At 43.4% G+C, this 22,859-nt stretch overlaps 2 protein-coding genes across 2 annotated transcripts; one reads left to right on the top strand and one right to left on the bottom strand.

The window, feature by feature from the left end:
* Nucleotides 1-423: 423 nt before the first annotated feature.
* On the bottom strand, nt 424-16,172 carry syt15 (synaptotagmin XV). Its single transcript, XM_048234057.1, has 9 exons — nt 16,149-16,172; nt 15,306-15,453; nt 5,051-5,261; nt 3,948-4,087; nt 3,139-3,431; nt 2,677-2,847; nt 2,167-2,278; nt 1,467-1,646; nt 424-1,272 (listed from the first exon to the last, which is right to left on the bottom strand). The coding sequence occupies exons 1-9, from the start codon at nt 16,170-16,172 to the stop codon at nt 1,124-1,126; spliced, it is 1,428 nt and encodes a 475-aa protein (XP_048090014.1). The 3' UTR covers nt 424-1,123.
* LOC125287630 lies at nt 15,406-21,840 on the top strand. Its single transcript, XM_048233560.1, has 2 exons — nt 15,406-15,489; nt 19,725-21,840. The coding sequence occupies exon 2, from the start codon at nt 19,731-19,733 to the stop codon at nt 21,312-21,314; it is 1,584 nt and encodes a 527-aa protein (XP_048089517.1). The 5' UTR covers nt 15,406-15,489; nt 19,725-19,730; the 3' UTR covers nt 21,315-21,840.
* The last annotated feature ends 1,019 nt before the right edge of the window (nt 21,841-22,859 follow it).

The following is a 22,859-nucleotide window of genomic DNA, read 5'->3' as shown; positions in this document are numbered from 1 at the left end:
TAAATTAAGTCAAATGATTTCACAAGAAAGCGCTAGGTAAGTCTCTTTATACTGAAAACAATATCAACTATTTTTTTGTATCTTGATATAAGATTAATAACACTTGGTTAGATTTTGTTAGATAAGCAGTTTTTGCAGTGAGAATCTGCATGTTGAATTGTATTATCCATGCGGACATACGATCTGTTTTAGCATAATAGCATATTATGTTGAGAAATCCTTAGACAAGTAGGCCTATGTGATTTGTAGTGTATATTTCTCCTGTTATTTTTTTACCGGAAGATATTACTTCATGTATCATTCATAGCCTCATAATCGGCTTCGATAATAATGATGAAAGTGTGCATGGAAAACAAATGTTTTGCCATAGCAGTCGCTGATGTGTATTCACCATTCTAACAGAACACGAGTGAGCATGGGGGATTGTTACACACCCTTTCAATCTGTTCCTAGAGGTTTTCCGTTTGAAACGTTCAAAACCAACGCAGATACTTGGAAATGAAAATGACTCAGACGTTGACGTAAAGCTCTACAAAATATTATGTTATAAAACTTGTTTTTTTTTAGATTTGTTTTGTTTCGTTAGTCCCCAAGTTACCATGATCTCAATGTTGTTTCCTGTGCCACCCGAAATGCTTCAGGAACATACATGTTTGTTGATGCAGTTGAAAGGTTCTATATTTATGCAGGAAGACGTGAGTTGTTTCTTCTTTGTTTGTGTCAGGACCGGAGGCCTTCTCAGGGATTTGGGGATGAGAGAGAGAATCATAATAGATAATAATCATGCCAATTATCACATTATAGAGATCATATGGGATTTGGAGTGTTCTCCATTGTTTCTTATCCTTGCCTGCCAAACTCAGAGGGTCCCTGCTAACAGCAGTAGAAATGTGAAATGGGCTTCAAGGACTGGCACCTCTGGCGTTGTTTCTCTAGTCGTTTAACTGCGCCATTAATCCTCAATAACAGCATGAGTCCTTGAATGTAATGCTTCTCTCGTAGACTAAATAGCCTTACACAGAATGTGCCCCAAGCTTTTCTCATAACCATGACAGGGGTACAGATAGCTGCTTGTTATCATTTGGGGGTCATGCCTGTAAGGGGATGGTTTTGTTCTCCCAGGTCAACTTGAGTTTTGTATTGTCCTTCCTGTTCCCAGGCCGTGCCACTGTTTGACCAGCTCCTGAGGTTTGCTGACCATGTCGTTCCAGTGCTCCAGTTCTCGACCCCTGGCGTACATGATGGGCCCAATGATGACCACTCCCAATGAAACTTTAGAAGAAAGAAAACCTTTTTTTTTTAGATGTAGCAACTGTTGACTACACTGTTAGCCTAGGGAATGGTGTCTTTAAATGTATCTACATGGAAAATACAGTCAGCTAGTCTTCAACACCCTACTACACAGGATGCATTGCTAGTTCAGATTCCACATTTATCAAAGTAGTTGTGCTCTGATTGACACCTACCTGGCCCAATGGCACTCGCCCTCTGGACCTGCAGGCTGAGGGAGGCCTCATCCATCTGCGGGGGGAGGAGCTTAAAGGTGAGCTTCTCGTTGAAGGTGGGCTCACTCCCTCTGGCCAGCGCTGTCTTCTTTGTGCGGACCACCTGCATGTGCAGCTGAAGACTTACCTGCACACACACACCTGCTCAGACCAGAGGACAGGGCCAGGAAGGTCTTAATAATGATATCACTAGGGTCAATACCACAAGTAATGATCACATTTAAATGTACATTGTAAAAACCAATGGGGAAACTAAACAATAAATCTAACATAGATTTATAGCTTTTTGAATCTGATTAGTGAGGAAATATAGGCTATCATCTGCTCTTGATTTCTGCTACTGCTGCACAGTCACTGTAACAAGTGTATTCACAATTTCACACCCTGAATTGGGCCAGAGACAAGAGACCACCAACTCAACACTACTCTTCACTCCAAAACTCCTCGCCTGTCCAAAACCAAAGCAGTCGGGGAAGTAATAGTCAAAACAAAAATGATATTGAGACCTGTTTTCAGTCCTAGGTCATTAATTTACCCCTGACACACACACTGCCATGCCTTCCTAATGTTGTCCATAGTAAGGCTTTTAAAGTGAGTGTAGAGAAATTAGCTTAGCTAGGCCGGGTCACGTACCTCTTAAGCAGATTACTGCTTTACTCACCTGCCTCGGCTTGCAGGGGCAGTCCGCGAGCCCTCAGAACAACCACCGTGAGGCGCTGCAGTTGCGCATTGTAGTTCAGAGACACCTGGACATCTCCGTGCTTTGAGTAGGGCTGGCGTGTGTGTGTGTGTGTGGTGTGTGTGTGTGTGTGTGTGTGTGTGCGTGTGTGTGTGTGTGTGTGTGTGAGAGAGAGAATGAAAGGAAGTCTGTAAACAGAACAGATGATGACCTATATCACACAAGTATTTCCTTTTTAATTGAAATGGGTGGGATATTTTTTGGAATTTATGTCTCAAAATGCAAACAACTGACTGACAACATCAGGCTAAAATCACACATTTACACTCCCTTCAGCCCAAAACATATCAAAACACCATTTGTGCCCCTTCTGCTAGAGTAGTATTCAGTTGGTTGCAATATACGATCTCACTGCTAAATGGGAGACATTTCCACACAATGGACCTTGAAGACACCTTGCCTTGGTCGTCCAGGTGTGCCAGGTGTGGTTACCTGTTCATTCTCGGTCTCCAGGTCCCTCCACATGATTTTCCCAGCTGCCTCCCTAAGCTCCGCCCATCTCAGAGGGAGCAGGACACGGCCGACCAGCTGATGTTTCTTCAGACGGTCCACACTCAGCACCGACAGGCTCAGAGTACACTCATCCACACAGCCACGGGATACCTGTTAAAACACAGTACACTCATCCACACAGGCACGGGATACCTGTTAAAACACAGTACACTCCTTTATACAGGCACGGGATACCTGTTAAAAGAACAGTAAACTCATCCACACAGGCACGGGATACCTGTTAAAACACAGTATACTCCTTTTAACAGCCACGGAATACCTGTTAAAACACAGTACACTACTTTATACAGGCACGGGATACCTGTTAAAAGTACAGTACACTCATCCACACAGCCATGGCATACCTGTAGTTGTGGTATTACATTTCATAAACAAACTTACCTGGAAAATGAAGCTGTCATTGAATTTGGGGTCACGACCTTTGCGCTTGGCCTTGGCCTGCCGATGGCGGCGGTCGTCGGGCAGCAGCTGCAGCCTCACCAGCGTGGCGTTGCCGTGGCAACGGGCGGGCAGGTTGGCGGCGCGCAGCAGCGAGACCACCAGCTGTTCCCTCTCCTGCTGGTACTCCACCGCAAACCACAGGCGCACCGTGCCGCCAGTAGGGGAGCCCCACTCACTGGGCTCCTCAGGGACATGGTACAGGTCAGGCCTCAGGTTGCCCAGGGGGACGGACCCTCCACATACAAACAAACACAGGATGGAGGGAGGAAGGAGGGAGAGAGAGAGAGAACCATAGAAGGGGGTAGAGACAGATAGATAGATAGATAGATAGATAGATAGATAGATAGATAGATAGAGGGGGAATTGGGGCGTGAAATAGACGAGACATTTAATATTCTGTACACAACAGACCTCTCCTTGATTGATGAAAAAAATAATAATAAATTAATGTATTGGAAATAAATATATGAGAAAATATACAAACATAAATTACAGATTAGCACACATTAATATTGCAGCACAATTTGACCAATGACCACTAATTTGATTTCTCAATATCCCAAGCCACCCTTCTCTGACACACACTGACGGTGTCTGACGTGATCAAGTGACACCAAAGTTTAGAACTCCATTATTTTTAAGTGTAGAAAATTGTCTCTTGAGCGTCAAATCCATAGATACATCAGACGCTGCCAGTGGGCGTTGGCCTTTAGTCTCGCCCTTCCCTACCCTCCTCCCTCCTGACCTACTCCCAGCTGTCCATGAGCTCCAGGGGGCATGATGCTGCGTGGGCCCCTGCTCTTCCTCCTGCTCCTCGTCCTCCTCCTGAAGACTCGCATGCGGCCAGCTCTTAAAGCGTGGAGGGAGGAAGAAGGGGATCGCCCGTGAGCTGTGCCAGGGGAAACAGCACATAAAATAGAGTGTGTGTGTGTGTGTTTTAATTTCAATTTAATTTTAATTAGGGCTGTCAATCGATTAAAAAAAATAATCTAATTAATTACATACTCCGTGATTAATTAATCTAAATTAATCGCATATATAATTTTTGCTGTGAAATTATTTAAAATATTTAAATTCAAATGAATCATTGAATAAATAGCATTAGTGACATTAAAGTTCAAAAACTCTTTTATTATTATTTTCACTGTTATAATTGTCATAATAATCTATGATATGACCTAATATGCTGAGGAAATAAATTCAAATGTGCTTCGGGAAGAAGTTTTTTTTTCACATACTTAAGGCATTTCAGGCCACAGATATAACCTAGAGGACACAATGAAAATTAATTAACACTCCCCTCAATGTCAACACTTATTTCTTTGCATTGATGTGCGACTATAGAGATGATGAACTCCGGTGATATGCAAATTCCTAGGCAGACATTGCAGAACTTTATTTTCAACACTTTATTTTTTATCAACACCATCAGGCCATTTTTTAAAAGTAAATGTTCCAATCAATGATCCAGGCAGCACTTTTTCTTCTCTCTCCTTCATTTTACTGTCTAATTTTTACTGACTAGAACGGCTCGGGGTCAAAGGTCATACGGAATCGATTAATCTGCACTAATTTTTTAATCAGTTATTTTTTCTCAAATTAATTAATCGAAATTAATCAGTTATTTTGACAGCCCTAACTGTAATACTCTATCATGGTTGTCCATTGTTATTATTTGTTTTTTCGTTTGTTTTTTACTTCATTGGTTGTACACATTGTTGGTGGTTAGGGAGGTTCCCCCTTCATTGTAAAGCACTTTGGGTGCCCTTGAAAAATGCTACATAGATTAAATGTGTTGTTGTTGTTGTTGTTGTTGTTGTTGTTGTTGTTGTTTGTTGTTGTTGTTGCTCACCTGTGTCCACGTCTGCTCGTCTGCATACTCAAAGCAAGAGGAGAGGTGCATGATGGGACAGCGGGTGGGGTCGAGACAATTTCTGGATGCCAGCTCTGCCTCTGACTCCGCCTCCTCCTCCTCCTCACCCAGAGCAGGTAGGCGGAGACTGCAAGCAGGAGAAGAAGGAGGAGCCCTGTGGACACGCCTCCAGCCACAGCTGCCACCACATCTGTACAAAGGCATGTGGCCTCATAATTTAATCAATGTGCAAAGTCTAAAGTGCCAAATGCTTTGACCCATATTGTCATTGCTGGACAAATAATTAAATGCTTTTGACTTTAGACATGTTGGACACATTAGACTTCAGCCCTTTAAGGAGAAGTCCGGCAATTTTTCACATAGATCTCTGTTTCTTGAGTACTGTCACTATAAACAAAAAAAACACAATGAAAAAAATTGGTGCTAGTAGCTCGAGGTGCGGCAGCTAACATCTAGAGCAGCCAGGCAGCTACAATGGTACATTCTACAATCCCTCTATCCACCCACCCCCCAGAGTTTTCCTTCAAATTAGGGTCATAGGATGTAGCCTTTTATATGCGTACACCCGCTGTTGCATTTCTTAAGCACTAGGTGACAGTATAACCTAATGGATAATGTAATCTGAAGTACATTAGTGACAACAGAGAAACAAAGATTAAAGGAACACGTCAACTTTTTGGGAAATTGCAGTAGCTTATTTGCCCCTAAGTTAGATAAGGGGATACATACGCGTGTCTTCTCTATGCATGCAATAACCTAATCTGACACTGTTAGCCTAGCTGCATAATTCACTGGAAGTGGGTTACTCCAGTTAGCCTATAGCTACCTTTTAGCTATAAGTAGGGTTGCCAACCGTTCCGTAAAATCCCGTATTTGAAAGGAAAAAGATGTGTTCCGTATTGAACTGATACGGAACGCATTTTGTATTATATTATTGGGAATCAACTCGTGCAAATCCATGACAGATCATTTTTATAACTTAATGAACGAAGAATGCACGATTCAATGAGATAAAGGGAAACCTTGCTGCTGTCCGGCTATTTGCATTTTTATGTAAACACGTTAGCAAAATCAACTTAATACAGAACTATATGCACAGACGCCTAATATTAGTAGTAGTAACTCCTGCGAATAATATAACTCAGTGTTGTTGTATGGCGTTGTCCTGTAGCTCTCCATTTGCACTCTGTCAGCCTTAAATCCTATTGGCTGGTACAGTCTCCACATGTCTGTGGGTGTGCCATAGCCCTTAAAGCAGTTTTCCCTGCACACACACACACACACACACACACACACACACACACACACTGATGCACTTGAGACCGGCTGTCACTGAATGGATTACTAGCCACCCAAGCATCTAAAGACAGGGACTGCAGGGAGAGGGACAAACTCTTGTAGAACCAAGCCTAGAACCTTTGACCAAGCATAGAACCTGTGACCACCAAGATGACCGGCCTGCTTGTCTGACTCCTGGGACTTGGCTCTGTGCCCTGCTCCCTGGGTGTGAACAGGTACAGTGACAGTCATACTGTGTGTTCAGTTAAAGCCAGAACAAGACATCAACTACTCGTAATCTGGCTTCATTACGACACAGTTTGACTTTACAGCATAAATCTAGATTAGTAGATTGTCTTGTGTGACTAGAACTGCCTGTATTGAGTGCGTTCATATATCTGTCAGTGTGTAAACATTTAGCTACTGTATGGGAACAGGTAGACATGACCTTTCAGTATGTAGTTCTCCCTTCTGCATGGTTTTTAATAGCCTTAACCCTTAAAGGAGTAAAGGAATGTTGAGAAATGAATGTTCTAAAGAATATCTGGGTTCATTGAATTCAACATAGAATTTTAGAACCTTCAATTGTTGCAGAACTTAGAACGTTCAAAAACCTACACCTTTAAGGGTTAAAAGGCATGTGTTGGGGGTTAGTTAGCAAGCACTACTGTCTTAACTGCTACTACTAATGGCATAATATGAATAGTACAGTGACTAAGCGAATGCATTCAACTTATTGCAGTCCAGGACTGGAGGAAGAGGAGGCAAGTTTCGTGTTAATATCCAAAGTGTCCTTTTTGAAGTGACAGCAAATTTATGACCACTTTCAAATTTACTGAAGGGGAACTCAGAGTTGGTCAGGCAATAAATTATAGCCTTGGAAATCATGATTTTTAATTTAGCATAGGCAGGTCACACATAAAATCACTTTGCCAAGGCTGGAAACTGTATTAATTACAGTAATAGGAATCAGTTTTGAGTGGGCATACATTGATTGCTGTGATTTGAGTAGTGTGTGGTTTCAGAGTCCTCGACATTTAGACGGGTACAACCACACACACACACACACACACACACCTCGATATTTAGCTGGGTACAGCCACACACGTTTTAGACAGGCCTGGAAAGCGATAGAGTGGTGGAGTTAGTCTATAGATCTACCTGTGTGTGTGTGTGTTTGTTGCACAGTGAAATTAGCATTCTTTTGGGTCACACTTAACTTGGATAGTCCTTGGATATTTATTGGCATATCATAATTTACCAGGTTGACACCCTCACACTCTGACCTTACCATAAGCTTTCTGATTGGCCAAAATTACGGTGGACGATATGTCCATACCCGTATGAGAAAAGAAAATATATGGAAAATATATGATAACATTAATACATTACATACATTCTAAAGTATCAATCACTGCCAATTTAAAAAAAATTATCATTAGCAACATCAAAAATGTTCCCTTCGTGTTTTTCAACCAATGTGTTGCACTCAAAAATAATTTGGAAAATATGCAAGGCGTACATTGTCAGTTCTTCAACTGGAACATTTTCACGTATGTTCACCTAGTCATCAAAGTTTATCTGTGTGTATATTAAACAGGTTACAGTATATCTAAGCAGACAATAGCTGATTTCTCAAAAAATTAGAATACCATGGAAAAGTTTTTTCCTCAAATTTTTTCCTCAAATTTATTTAAAAAAAACAGAAACTTTCATATAATCTACAGTCAGTACACAAAAAGTGTAATCTAAAAGAAATCTAGAATCTCAATATGTGACCCTGCAAGACGAAACCAGTCGTTTTAGTAAAATTTACAAAATTAAGTTATTCTACTCACACAAACGGCCATAAACTAAGTTTTCCAACGATATGTATATCGAGGGTATTGCAAAAACTATCGCTAAGATAACCGTATCCAAATTGGCATGGTTCTCCTGTCACGATACGCCAGAAGAGGAGAAAATCACCTTTTGAAGTAAATTGTTACGTGTGATAGTGTGAGGGCACAGCTATGATTAGCCTTACAGTAGCGTGACTTTGAAGCGGATGACTGACTATGCAGTTTCACCATAGTTTCAACCGTGCAATAAGTCTTTTTCTGCCCCCTAGTTAATACCTGAGACGGTCATAAGGTGTCACTATAGAATAATAATTAATGTATTTTGGGGGAAGTAAGGGGAGAGGAAGTTCTGTGTACACAGATTGTGTATAGCCTAGCCTACTTTTAAAATGTGCTAGCCTACTTCAATGGAAAACTTCTCCTGGTCCCTAAAGGTTCGTGCTTTTGACCGTTCGTGCCCTGAAAGTCAAGTCTTTCACATTCATATTCTGTTACATCTGCCAAAAACGATATAGAGCTGACACATTGAGTAACGAGTAATGAGTAGGCTAATGAGTAAATTAGCTCTACCGTACCCTACCGTAAAACCTTATAGTGGCGTGGACAAAGGGAATGACTGCTAATGTGTTGAATCTTCACCAAAATAAAGTAAGGGTTTAACAGTCAAAATGTATGTTTATCCATGAAATTTTTTCACAATATGAAAGTGTAGACTCATGGGCGGATTATGAACTTTCGGGCCCCTGGGCCCAGATGTTTTAAGGGGCCCCCATTAATTGTCGCATATGTGGGAGGGGGGTTTGGGGGGATTACATTTTTTAATCTGTTTGATGTGATTTCCTGTATTCTGGTACATTTTGGGGATGGCCAATACTAAATTCAATCTGATTCATAGCTCCTTCATAGCATCCTGATTTGTTGATATTGAGGCAATGATTCCATGCAAAGGCTTGGGCTTCAAGGCCCCCTGACCCCTTGGGCCCCTGGGCCTGGGCCCGGTAGGCCCGTGCAGTAATCCATCCCTGTGTAGACTGTATACTGTCGAATTATGCGAAAACATGAAATTTGACATTTTAACCTGTACGTTTGTTTAACGTGGATTTTCTCAAAATAGCACAGTGCGCAAAATGACTGGTTTCGCCTTGCAGGGTCACATATATCAGAATTAAAAAAATATTATATAGAACTGTCAAAACCAGATCAGGGCTACATCAAAACCATATCAAAACCATATCAAAACCAGACCATATCAGGGCCACATCAAAACCAGATCAGGGCTACATCAAAACTATATCAAAACCATATCAAAACCAGACCAGATCAGGGCCACATCAAAACCACAATAAAACCAGATCAGGGCCACATCAAAACCAGACCAGATGAGGGCCACATCAAAACCAGTTCTAAACCAGATTAAAACCTGATCAGGGCCACATCAAAACCAGATTAAAACCAGATCAGGGCCACATCAAAACCAGATCAGGTCTACATCAAAACCATATCAAAACCAGACCAGATCAGGGCCACATCAAAACCAGATCAGAGCCACATCAAAACCAGATGAGGGCCACATCAAAACCATATCAAAACCAGACCATATCAGGGCCACATCAAAACCAGATTAAAACCAGATCAGGGCAGGGCCACATCAAAACCAGAACAGGGCCACATCGAAACCATATCAAAACCAGATCAGGGCCACATCAAAACCAGATTAAAACCATATCTAAACCAGATCAGGGCCACATCAAAACCAGATTAAAACCATATCTAAACCAGATCAGGGCCACATCAAAACCAGATCTAAACCTGATCAGGGCCACATCAAAACCAGATTAGGGCAAATCAAGTGCTGTATTAGCATAGATCTCAAGTCATAAGTCTTTATTTCATTATGCCAAACTAAGCCTGGTCATCAGATTTCCATATGGTCTCTCTCACACACGTTAGCTCACTCACTCCCAGGCATGAGTCAGGCATTGCTAACAGAGTGACCCCAGGGGTCATTTTTCCCACGCGAACCAACTCACCCATCGCAATGTGCACGTAGCTTAGCGTAGCTTAGCTTAGCTTAGCTTAGCTTATCTTAGCTTAGCGTCTAGCTCAACCCAATGACGTTGACCTTCAGCCAGCGAATCCTCTGTATGTTCCGAGACTCCGCTTGGGGGGGCAGATTATTGATGGGGTAGGGTTATTGTGTCCGCTCCGGCCCCCCAGGAAAGATAAGTCCTTTGTTTCCTAGTAGAAGTGTGTGTGTGTGTGTGCCAGGCAGGTTACAGCTCACTAGTTTTTCTACTGACCCACCTGAAATCTGCAATCCCCCCCAAACACATACACACACACACACACACACACACACACACACACACACACACACACACACACACACACACACACACACACACACACACACTCACGCATATAAACACAAAAGTTAATCAACACCCAGGCCAAATGGGCTTCTAAGAGGGGTTCTGAGGACTGATTGGTGGTTTGTTGCGGTGACGAAAGCCTGCAGTGACCCTCACTTGTGTTCTTACCGCTCTCTCTTCCTAACGACCTTCCTGTCACATTTCATACTTTAATGTAATTACAGTAAATACTCCTCTACTGTGTTTGTGTTCTACTTCCTCTGCCTGCTTGGTACTTAAAGAGGAAGTCCAAAAAAAGCTTATAGTCATATAATAATTTTTATCTGATGTTTGTATGTTTGTGCCATCTGTTTATGTTGATATGTGGCTTCATGTGTTATACATTGTGGCTGACACGTTGACTAATATACGCATTATACAGGCATGTGCCTTAACCCTTAAAGTTGTACCGTCACACCGGTGTGATAAGAATGTTTGGAATATGAATGTTCTAAAGAATATTTGGATTCGTTGTTCAACCAGAAATTTTAGAATCTTGAGTTGTTCCAGAATGGAATCTTTAGTTAGAATGTTCAAAATCTCACACCTTTATGTATACAGGTTTATGGGGCACACTTCTTAAAAATTATCTCTACCATTAGTAGTCAATTGCAATAAAGCAGTCCATCTGGACATGACACCTGTCTTCTTCCCACTGAGCCCCTTCCTTATCAAACAAACCACACACACACACACACACACACACACACACACACACACACACACACACACACACACACACACACAGACGCACACACACACACACACACACACACACACACACACACACACACACACACACACACAGACAGACGCACACACACACACACGACACACACACACACACACACACACACACACAACTTCACCCAACCACCTCCCCTTATTTCCCTCTATGGCTGTTTATACATGATGCAAGCACAACACACACCTGTCAAGCAACAAGCACACAACACCACACATACAGAGAGAGAGAAAGAGAGAGAAAGAGAGAGAAAGAAAGTGACTGTCAGTTTGCATCATTCCTTGTCAGCCTGTAGCCTGGCTAACGCCAAACCTCATCTCATTGAGATGGGGTCTGGGAACTACACATTCATTTTCTCGTATTTGAGACGTGGTTTACGAATGCCCAGAGCCGTTTATTGGAAATTTCGAATGTCTATCAAATGCTGTCTGTATGCGGTAGCTCATAAACCGCCGATTATGTGGGGCCATCGTCTTGCTGTCCCACCTCCGTTCTGTGGTTGGTTCCTTCATTGAGGTGAAAACGAAGTCCATGGAATCCGGGCTGCCTAGCAGCGTGAATAAAATCGCGCACGTAAGGCAGCATGGGAAACCCAGGCTATTCAGCCTGTGTAATGAAAACTCTGTGTAACAGACCGTAAATTCTGAGAAAACACACACACACACACACACACATAAAGGACAAGGGGGACTTGTGTGTGTGGTGCACTCTTAAAACAAATGTGTTGTCCCTATCTGGACACAGAGATGTGTTAAAAAACAACGCAAGTTATGCTATTTACAACACATATTGTGTTACAAATAAAAAAGAAAAACAACAAAAACTGTGTTGTCCCTATCTGGACACAGAGATGTGTTAAAAAATGACGCGAGTTGTGTTGTTTTCAACACATTCGTTTTAAGAGTGAGTGTGGTGGGTGCTCACATTTCTGTTTACTCATCATAACTTGTCCATCACCTCCAGTGTTGACCCTCGCAGTGGCCTCCTGAACAAACTGCAAGTGTTTCAGGAAAAAGGTTAATGTTCAACCCAACCATGTGAAATTATCATTTGCTTTAATCTGATAACAGCTATTATTTCTCCCACCGCACTCTGAGCGCCCCATAGGGCTGGTCTCTCGGGTCGGCTAAAACATAAAATCTGCATTTAACCATTTAATCTTTAACAAACTGTCTTTACTGTAACATTCAGAGTGTTTGATTATTATGTCAAGATGCTTTTGAGCAGTTTGAGTAAGGACATGTTTTAAAGTCCAGAACGGCACAAACTTCTCCATAATTATACTGTAAAAAATTTGAAATTATGATCTCATGTTAAACAACCCATTGCAACAGTAAAAACTTTCCATGACACACACGTATACACATACACACACACACAGAGAAAGAGAGAGAGAGAGAGAGAGATGTGTGTGTACATACACATATTTGACGTCAAACAGTAGCTGTTGCTAATTACTTGCCAAGGCCAGTGACTATTTTTACACTAAACAGCATCCCCCTGCTAGTTCATACAGCACACACGCACGCACACACACACACACACACACACACACATACACTCTTAAAACGAATGTGTTGTCCCTATCTGGACACAGAGATGTGTTAAAAAACAACGCAAATTGTGTTATTGTCAACACATTCTGTGTAACAAATGGAAACAAAAGGAAACAACACAAACTTGTGTTTTACCTATCTGGACACAAAGATGTGTTAAAACAAACAAGTTGTGTTGTTTTCAACACATTCATTTTAAGAGTGTACACACACAAAGGGACACACACACACACACACACACACACACACAAAGAGACACACACACACACACCACTTTTCCCTTCTCATTCTCTCTATAGCGCTGCAGGTCCTGTACGTGGTGACAGTACGAGTGTCAGTTAAAACTGAAATGCAATGATCAGACTGTTGTGCTCTCAAATTCTACCAGTGTTGATTGGTTTGTATGGCAGTCAGGCTTCAGGTACAGGAAAGGGTCAGTAGGGATGCCTGAGTCTCACTTACTGTAATGGGCCCTAGTTTACAGTAAAAATCAGGCAAATTGCAAATCAGGCAGCCGTGGCCTACTGGTTAGGGTTTCAGGCTTGCACCAAAGGGTTGCTCGTTCGATCCCCAACCAGTAGGAAAAATGTGGGTGGAGGAAGTGGTCGAGCACTGCTCTCCCATGCCCAGATAGTGCCCTTGAGCAAGGCACCTAACCCCTCACTGCTCCCCGAGTGCCATGGTAGCAAGGCAGCTCACTGCTCCGGGTTAGTGTGTGCTTTACCTCACTGTGTGTTCACTGTGTGTTCACTAATTCACGGATGGGATAAATGCAGAGACCAAATTCCTTGTATTCACAAGTATACTTGGCCTAGAAACCTGATTTACATTTACATTTACATCTTTAGCCTAATTAAAGCTAATCCAATAACAAGGCAAAATGTATTTGAAAATGTAATTGAATGACCAAGACACTATAAGCTCAAACATCGGTGTATCAGCTCAATGCTTCCACAGGACATACCACCCGACAGCTTTAGTTCTTCCACGAGACACTTTGCACATTGAGTAACTTTGTTCTTTGCCCAAGATTCAAATTACTGTAGGGCCCATTGGGTGGATCTCATAGTAGGAAATGAACTTGGGACAGACAAATATCACAGCTTATACGCTTCAACATGCTGTTGTGTTCTTTGACACAGTACAGTAAGTACTTTTCACTCTGTGAAAGCTTCAACACTCTGTAAAGGGTTAGTTTGCTGTTGACTCCTTATAGTGTGACGATATATAAACAAAGAAATAAATTATGAAAAATGAAGGAAATTCATTCAGCTCCCTCGAGGCATTGACTGTCTCTGCGGTAACGAAGATTCATTGTGACTGTGTGGGCCGGAGACAAGGGAGAAAGAAAGAGTGAGTGAGAGAGCAAGAGAGGTAGAGAGAGAGGGAGGGGGGTAAGAGAGGGGGAGGAGAGGGGGGCATGAAAAGAGAGAAATACAGGAAGAGAGAGTGAAACAGAGAGAGTGGGGAGGAGAGAGATAGAGTGTGTGTGTGAGGGGGCAGGGGCCTTTTTTTTATCAATAAGAGACTATGAGATTAAACTCAAGTGTAAATATGTGCATTATAGAAATGTGAGGTTAAATAGGGCCACGATGGAATAACTAACAAAGGCAGAGAGGAAAGTGACGTCAAATTGCAGCAAAAATGGAAATACCATATTGGATGTTAGACAATTATTTCCTTCTCATGCAATATTATTTCCACATGTGTGGAAAGTACAGGGGAGGAGAGAAGAGAGAGAGAGAGAGAGAGAGAGAGAGAGAGAGAGAGAGATAAAGAGAGAGAGAGAGAAAGAGGGAGGGGGGGCGGGGGAGCAATGAGTCACAGGTGGAGATGAGTATCTGTGACATCTGAACGTTATCCCCTTGTCTGTCTCACACCCTCATTAGACCACAGGGATCTGCTAGTATGCAAAAGCCAGCAAGGTCTGCAGTAGGATGAATATACTCCATGCTGAGTGTGGACATGTCTGGATTCTCACACACACACACACACACACACACACACACACACACACACACACACAGGTGCACTTATTCCCCAGTCCCCATGTGCCACCTACAGTGAGGGATTTGTGTGTGTGTGTGTGTGTGTGTGTGTGTGTGTGTGTGTGTGTGTTGGTGTCACTAATCCCAGCTGCACTCCCTGGTCTGCTGCGCTCAGCGTCCGTTGCTCCCGTTCAGAAGAAATAAAGGAAATAAACAAGAGGGACTAAGAGGAACAAATGTGGAGAGAAGGAAGTAAGAGAGGAAAGAGATTGTCGAGGGAGGGAGAGATTGTAGGAAGAGGTACAGAGTGAGGGAGGGAAGGACGGAGGGAGAAAGAGAGGAAGGAGGTTATTGACTTACCTGAGAGGGAGGGAGGGAGAGAGGGAGGGAGAGAGGGAGGAGGTTATTGACTTACCTGTTGAAGGAGAGGGAGGGAGGGGGAAAGGGAGGGAGGGAGGGAGAGCATGAGCCTGCAGCTGCAGCTCTGTTAGACGGTTGTTGTCGGAGTGCTTGGGGAACCGTGTGCGGAACATGGACTCGGACGCCGGAGTGTGTCGCCACACCTGAGGCAGGAGGCAGAGAGGAGAAAGAGCTAACAGGTGAGAAGAGCAGCAGAGACAGAAAGACACAAACAATCCTTAGAGAGTCTTTTTATACCGCTGTGTCAAACTCCACTGTCAAACCACTTAGGATACTGTTGCTTATTGTTCCATCTCATGTTGATTTGCAGTACACTACTTTATCTTCAAATTTGGTGTGTTTTCAACCTGTGCTAGCGCTTCCAGGTGACAAAGTAGATGACATTGGTAGACAGATTGAGTGTTAGAGAGACAAACATTGGTGTTTTTGTGGAGTGTGTGGATAAGGAAAGGGGCATGAGAAAGAGAGAGATTGAGCAAGAAAGAGATTGTAAGACAATGCAGAATATAATGTAACATTTGGATTGATGATTATTTCACGTTTATGCGTGTAATTACGCCTATGCATAATTAAATGCATTTGTGTGTGTGTGTGTGTGTGTGTGTGTGCGTGCGTGCGTGCGTGTGCGTGTGTGTGTACATGCGTGCGTGTGTGTGTGTGTGTGTGTGTGCGCAGGAGTGAGACAGCACTTTAGGGGCATAGTTGTGAATGCTGAACCTTCCTGGCTATTTTTAGCTTGTCAGCTGGGAGAGGAATCTCATGTTTTCTCATGAGGCCTTGTGAGTGATGCTACCTCCCTGTCCACCGCTACACCTGCGGTGACTCAGAACTGCCTAACCAAGAGCCGAATCACATATGACATCGCCCGCAATTATAAATCAAGAGCCCTTCAAAGACTCCTCACAAGAAGTACTCGTAAAATAAAAGGAAAGGCAAGTTTATTCATATTGCACATTTGATCCACAAGAAAAGCAAGGCAAGTTTATTTATATAGCACATTTCATACACATACAATTAATTTAATTTAATGTGCTTTACATAAACAAAAGGAAATCGTGCATAAAAGCATAAAAGGGCAATAGTTAAAAAGTAAAGTCCATAAAATAGAATGATTAAAAAAAATAAAAGATACAAAGTCGAATAATTTAAAGACAGAGTGTATCTGATTTATAGGAGGTGCATTTGATCAGTTAGCAGAAAGTATCTGAGAACATTTTGGTTTTAAGATTTGCTAGAGTTTTGGGCATTTTTGATGTCATGTTTTTTGAGGGGCATTCTTTAATAAAATCCACATGTAGCACCTTATTAGTTGTGGTTAGTTAACAGCATGATTCAATTATAGTTTTTTTTATCCTTTGTTTAACCAGAGTAGTTACATTGAGACAGAGGTCTCTTTTCCAAGTGAGCCCTGGCCAAGAAAGGCAGTGTGCGTGTGTGCTTTGTGTGCATACTGTACTGTATGTCTGTGTATGCATGTATTTGACTGTGTTTGTCATTGTTTATGTTTGTCATTGTTTATGTTTGTGTGCATGTGTAGGTGTGTGTGCATACACCTTGTATTTGTGAAGATTGCATGTATATGTGTGTGTGTGTGTGTGTGTGTGCGCGCGTGCGTGCGTGCGTGCGTGTGTGTGTGTGCGTGCATCCGTGCGTGTGTATATGTGTATGTTTATATATTCATGGGGACAGCCAACTGGTGCCCATTTCAGGTCTGAAGCTTAACCCTTAAAGGAGTACCGTCACACCGGTGTGATGGGAATGTTGAGAAATGAACATTCTAAAGAATATCTGGGTTAATTGAATTCAACATAGAATTTTAGAACCTTCAATTGTTGCGGAACTAGGAATGTTCAAAAACCTACACCTTTAAGGGTTAAACGTCTGAACTGGACTCTCCTCATGCTCTTCTGCTCTCTCACGCACACTTAAGCTGGCAGATACACTTGCTGTAGGACAGCATGTCTTACTGTACTAGCTGTTGGACTTAAATGCAGAAAAAGGCAGAAAAATGCAGAAAAATCTCAGCAACACTGTTAAAACCAAATCAGTACGATCAGAAATCAAAGCACTCAAAACTTCATAACTGACCACCTAAGAAAATGTAAATTCCTGTATTAATTGTTTCAAATTAAACTTTAAAAGGCATTTACATGCATCATTTTAAACTCATTCAAAATGCTGCTTGTAAACATTGTGATATGTATAATTTCTACACACTAAACTATTATAATTCAGTAATGGTAAATAAAACCGTAGCAACAGTTGATAGCTTATTATTGTGCACAAGGAATACTGTTATCTACATTTTATCACATTATTAGGTTATTAAGAATGTATTAAGGTAGTTATAAGTCTATACAGAATAATAATAACACTCAATAAATTAAAAGGTAGGTGCATTATCTCTGTCATCATCAAACTGCCATACTGATAGTTTGTATCTGAAAATGTAATGTGATAAACATTTAGGTGTCACCTAGAATATGTCAAAACATATTCAGAATTTCGGAGAGAAATATAGGAGAGGTTTCTTCTCTGCACCACAGGGTAGACACATGTATACACTGGAGTCAGCCCAGCCATGGCCTTTTGATTTTGTTATCATCTGTTGTTGTGCCATTACTCCAAGCTGAATACAAATTCTAATCTCCAATCACTTCCACCACTAGTCTCTGGAGAAGGCGAGGAATCACTTGTGTGTGTGTGTGTGTGTGTGTGTGGGTGTGTATGACAAGAAGCGAGAGAGAGAGAAAGAGAGAGAGAGAGAGAGAGTGCGGTGTGTGTGCATGTTTAGTGCGCACATATGTGTGTGTGTGTGTGTGTGTGTGTGTGTGTGTGTGTGTGTGTGTGTGTGTGTGTAGCTAATAGCCCAGGAATTCCATGTGGGTAGGCTCATTCTCTGTCTTATATCCTTATATCCTTTAGGGCCCTGCATCCTCTTAGTCAGATTATAATCTCTGTAATCTGACTGGGCAGCACTATGACCAACACACACACCACTCCCTTCTCCTCAGATAACCGGGTGCAACTGTCAACTATCTCTCTCTCTCTCTTTCTCCTAACCTCTCTCTCTCTCTCTGTGTTTGTGTGTATGTGTGTGTGTGTGTGTGTGTGTGTGTGTGTGTGTGTGTGTGTGTGTGTGTGTGTGTGTGTGTGTGTGTGTGTGTGTGTGTGTCTGACACCGTTTATATAGTAATGTTGATTTTTAATTCTTGCATATTTAAGATAAATATTCCCAACTCTTTGAAGATTTTGTTCAACAAAACTTAATAATTACAGAAAAAAAATCTTTAAAATGTATATTTACTTCCCTCTTGGTTTGCTGTATTTGATTTTTTTTAAAACAATTTCTGAACAAATTTGTAAAGTTAATTTTTAAACATTCTGGCTTCAATTGCCTACTCTCCTTGCAATCTGTTGTAAAAGCACATTGTTCAACAAATCCCTACAATCAAATAATCTTCAATTAGCTAATTCACATTGTGGATTATCCCTTAATAAGTGTGGGGACAATAATGGGCTTGGCATCTTTGTTATTGTGCTTTGTCTGTGTGGATGAGAGGGTTCGGGTTCAGCTCAGGACAGCTAATTAGCATTACTCGCTAAAGGCTCCAGACATATGGATGGCATGGACATAATACAGAACTACAGATGTGGGTGGATGTAGGGGCTGGAGTGAGCAGATTTCATCCTATTTAAATAGCCAACTCTGGACTCAACCCAGGCCCAATGGGCTAGATTCACGTCACAAGTCTTAATGCTTAATTCTGATTTTTTTATTTTTGTGTACAGATCTCAGAGCCTAGGCTTCCTACGGAGACACGTTTTTTTGACGGCCTGCTTATGGGGCAGACAGCCAGGATCGTTAGGAAAGATTAGATGAATGTGATCATTTATGTTTGGGCCTTTTTTGGGTCTGAAATCGCTGATACAACCTTTAAATGTGGCCAATGTCGGATTCCGGACTGGTAATATATCCTGAATTGATCCACATGCGCAAAGCAACAACAAACGAACAGACGCACAGCATGCAGCTAACCCAACTGACTACCTTTGTAGCTCTTTCATTTCCACCGAGTGATGCGATGATACACATCAGCTTGCTCCCAACCTCTCTGGTGATCCAGAGATCAAGAATGTAGAAGTCGCATGAATTGTTCTTGGGGGAATTGAACTGTTCAGGCTACATGTCACAATACAAATAAAAATTGCCGCTAATGTACGTGGCAAGTGACAGTGCACTCATGTCAGCACATCGTTGTTTTAAGATTTTTGTCGACTTTTGTAGTTTGTCATTTGTCATTTGCCATTTGTCATTGTTATTTTTAATATTAAATTATGTAAATATTACATCAAGGTAGACTGCTTAAATCTGCCTGTCTAATCAGTCCTACTTTTCTCCTGCAATGACCAGGTGACCATGGCGGAGAGTAACCACTGCGCGTCCAACGTCCTTCCCCCTGGTGTCCACGGCGCGTCGGGCGACTACTACACCGAGAGTGACGAGGAGGAGGACAGTGATGAGCGCGACTCCCCGATCATCTCCCTGTCCAAGAGCTCCACGGCCGTGGCGACCGGACCGCTGCCGCGCTCCGAGCTGGCCTGGTTCCGGTCGGACCTGCGCAAGAGCGCCAGCGCCCAGCGGCCGCGCAGTCTGGCCGGGTCGGGAGCCAACATGTCTGCCTCCAAGTTCGGCGTCCTCTCCGGGGGTTATGTGCTGCGGCAGGAGAGGACCACCAGCCTGGGGAGCGGAGGCAGCAGCAGCAGCCCGGACACGGTCATCTGGAGAGGGGGCACCAGAGGGCGTCCCTGGAGCATCACGGAGGACCCCTGCGCTAAGCCCGCGCTAGCCCCAGAGAGGGGCGCTCTCCCTGGGTTCCCTCCCTGCAGTGGCCCCTACTTCCATAGGGACCTCCAGGCGGGACGGCTGGAAAGACAGAGCCTGAGTGGGTACAACCAGGTGGCGGGCACAGATGCTGCACCCAGGTCTACCGCGCTGGAGGGGCGGCCGGATGAGGGTGCCGGGGGAAACGGTGGGGACACCGAGACTTTTTTGGGGCTCATTGATGGACGGGCTCCCAGCTCGCTGGGTGGATGCTGCAGGACTGATCGCCCTGGCAGCGTTTTGCGTACCTCTGGTAGTTTTGGTACCTCAGTGTCGCTAACTCTCCCCTATGCTAATGCTGACGCGACGCAACTCCACTACGCCCCCCCACTGTACTCGCCGGTGACTTATGTCTCTGAGGGTCAAAGGTCGTCACTCTCAGCCGGGTCTCTGGCTTTCCCCCCTCTGGTGTCGTCCATCAGCGAGACGAGCCTGGACCGGCGCCTCCTGACCCACTGCTGCCGTGGGGACAGCGACTCGTCCAGCGTCTGCAGCTCCGCAACAGTGGCGGCGGCACCCGTGTCTGCGTCGTCAGCAGCGCGGCGGATGTGGGCCTCGCGGCAGCGGCCGGCGGTCAGGGAGGCCAGCACCATGACGTCCCGTAGCGACCTCCGAGACGTAGGGGTGCAGACTGGGTCTTTGGCGGGGTCCCCTGCCAGCGCTACCACCATCGCTGCACTTTCGTCCAGCGGCCAGTCGAGTGGAGAAGACCAGGGGGAGACGAGGGGGTTGACAGCTGGGGAGCCAAGTGGTGTTGGTGGTGGAGATATGGTGATCGGAGGGGGACGAACCCCCATTCGGGAGGTAGAGTGGGATGAGGAGGGGATGACCTGGGAGGTATACGGGGCGGCGGTGGACCCCGAGGAGCTGGGCCAGGCCATCCAGAGACACCTGGAGCTGCAGATCAAGGTTTCGGCTGTCGCCATGGCGACGAGCGACGACGACAATGACGACCCTGAAGGCAAAAGTCAGCAGGGCGCCGAGGGAGAGGGTGCGGAGGCCGGGAAAGTCGCTGGGGACGGAACGCAATCGAGTGGAAAGAAGAAGAGGAGAGTCGGAGAGAGGATGTCGCTACGGAGACCTGGATGCTGTTTGCGGTCCAGCACAGTGGGGGAGTGAATTATGGGATGCCGAGTAAAGTATTGGTCCAGTAGGTTAAAGTCACAGTGTGAATGAATTCATGATCGAGTGGTTACACCAACTGTATATTGTGCATTTGCCGACACCCAAAGTGCTTCACACAAACTATATGGGGAATCATTTCACTAGAACTAGTAAGGTGCAAAAAGGGTTTAAACAAGGTCATTTAATAGCGCAAGAGGTTTGAAAAACCTTCACTTTCCAGTTATCAATTTAGAGACTGGAGACACAGGCACCCACAGACTGGAACTGACCTTGAGGCAGCAGTGGTTACCACACAGTTTGTCCTTGAATGTACTTTTTTTCTTTCTTTCTTTCTTTTTTGGTGACCACCCTCTTCTCCTTCACCCAGATAACAGTCCAACCAGATAACACTTCCAACACGTCGATCGCTATGAGGGCAGTACGGCTTTACGCCCTTTCATTGAAAATGCAATCAGATTTTGGTGAAAGAATCTTGACATTTCAGCTCAACAGACACTAAAATTACACTCTTCCCTTCCGAGCTCTCTGTAGACAGAACTCACCTTTAACTGACGGAGTAGGGGTTGAATTTGTAGTAAAAATCATAGCAAACTCTGGAGCAGGAAGCAAAACAAACACCCCCTAGTGCCAAATCTATCATTCATCTTGAACAGGTATCAAACGTCTCAGCATTTATAGGTGGGAAAGCGACTGCCTTTACATTCTGCATGCTGGTTGACAGAACACTCAAGAATTCCAGACATTTAATCTAAAACAAATTAACAACATTTTTCATTTCCAGTGTCAGGATTTTGAAGGCTTAGAATAGGTAAATAGAACCTCTGATAGAACTGCCACGAGTGCATTCCGTGACCTATGACAACTATTCCTTGCCAAAATTAACTTGAATCAATTCTGTGTCATGGGTGTTGTGATTCCGTGTTCAATGTGTTTGCCCTTTAATACCTGTGTTAAAAACATACACACGTGGGTGCATGCACATACACACACACACACACACACACACATACAGATCAATTTAATGTTATATTAGCATCTTGGATTGTGTGATTGTGTAAACTATTTGTTAAAATAAATGTGTGGCTTGGGAATGTTCGACTTGTGCATTAAATGTGTGTTATTTGCTATCGTAGTCATGACCAGGAAAGGAGATAGTGTTTACAGACAAACACTGGTACGGTTAAGGTGTTTTGTGTGCACACATGAACTTGTCTGTAAACTTGTTCCATATGGGGCCAAAACTAAATAGAGAGCCGAAGTCACGCCCCTTCCGTTAGCCACCATGGGACCTATCTTTTTAAAAAAAATTAAACGGCAGCCTGTGGCGAAAAATAACTTATTTTCTGGTCCCGGTTGACTTGTGCCTTGAATTACCCATATGATATTTGTCAATTTCAAAGACAATTTTTTATGTAAAGACATTTGCAGTTTGTTTCGGAACTATTGAATTCCAACATTGTGATAGATCGTAATTCCAATGACTACAAACCCATCAGTCGCGCTAGTGATGTTAGCTCATTCACAGCCACACTATGTATG

This window comes from Alosa alosa, chromosome 22 (assembly GCF_017589495.1).
Source record: "Alosa alosa isolate M-15738 ecotype Scorff River chromosome 22, AALO_Geno_1.1, whole genome shotgun sequence".
Lineage (NCBI taxonomy): Eukaryota > Metazoa > Chordata > Actinopteri > Clupeiformes > Clupeidae > Alosa > Alosa alosa.
Note: the sequence above shows the minus strand (reverse complement) of the source record. Positions and strands in the feature narration are given on the sequence as shown.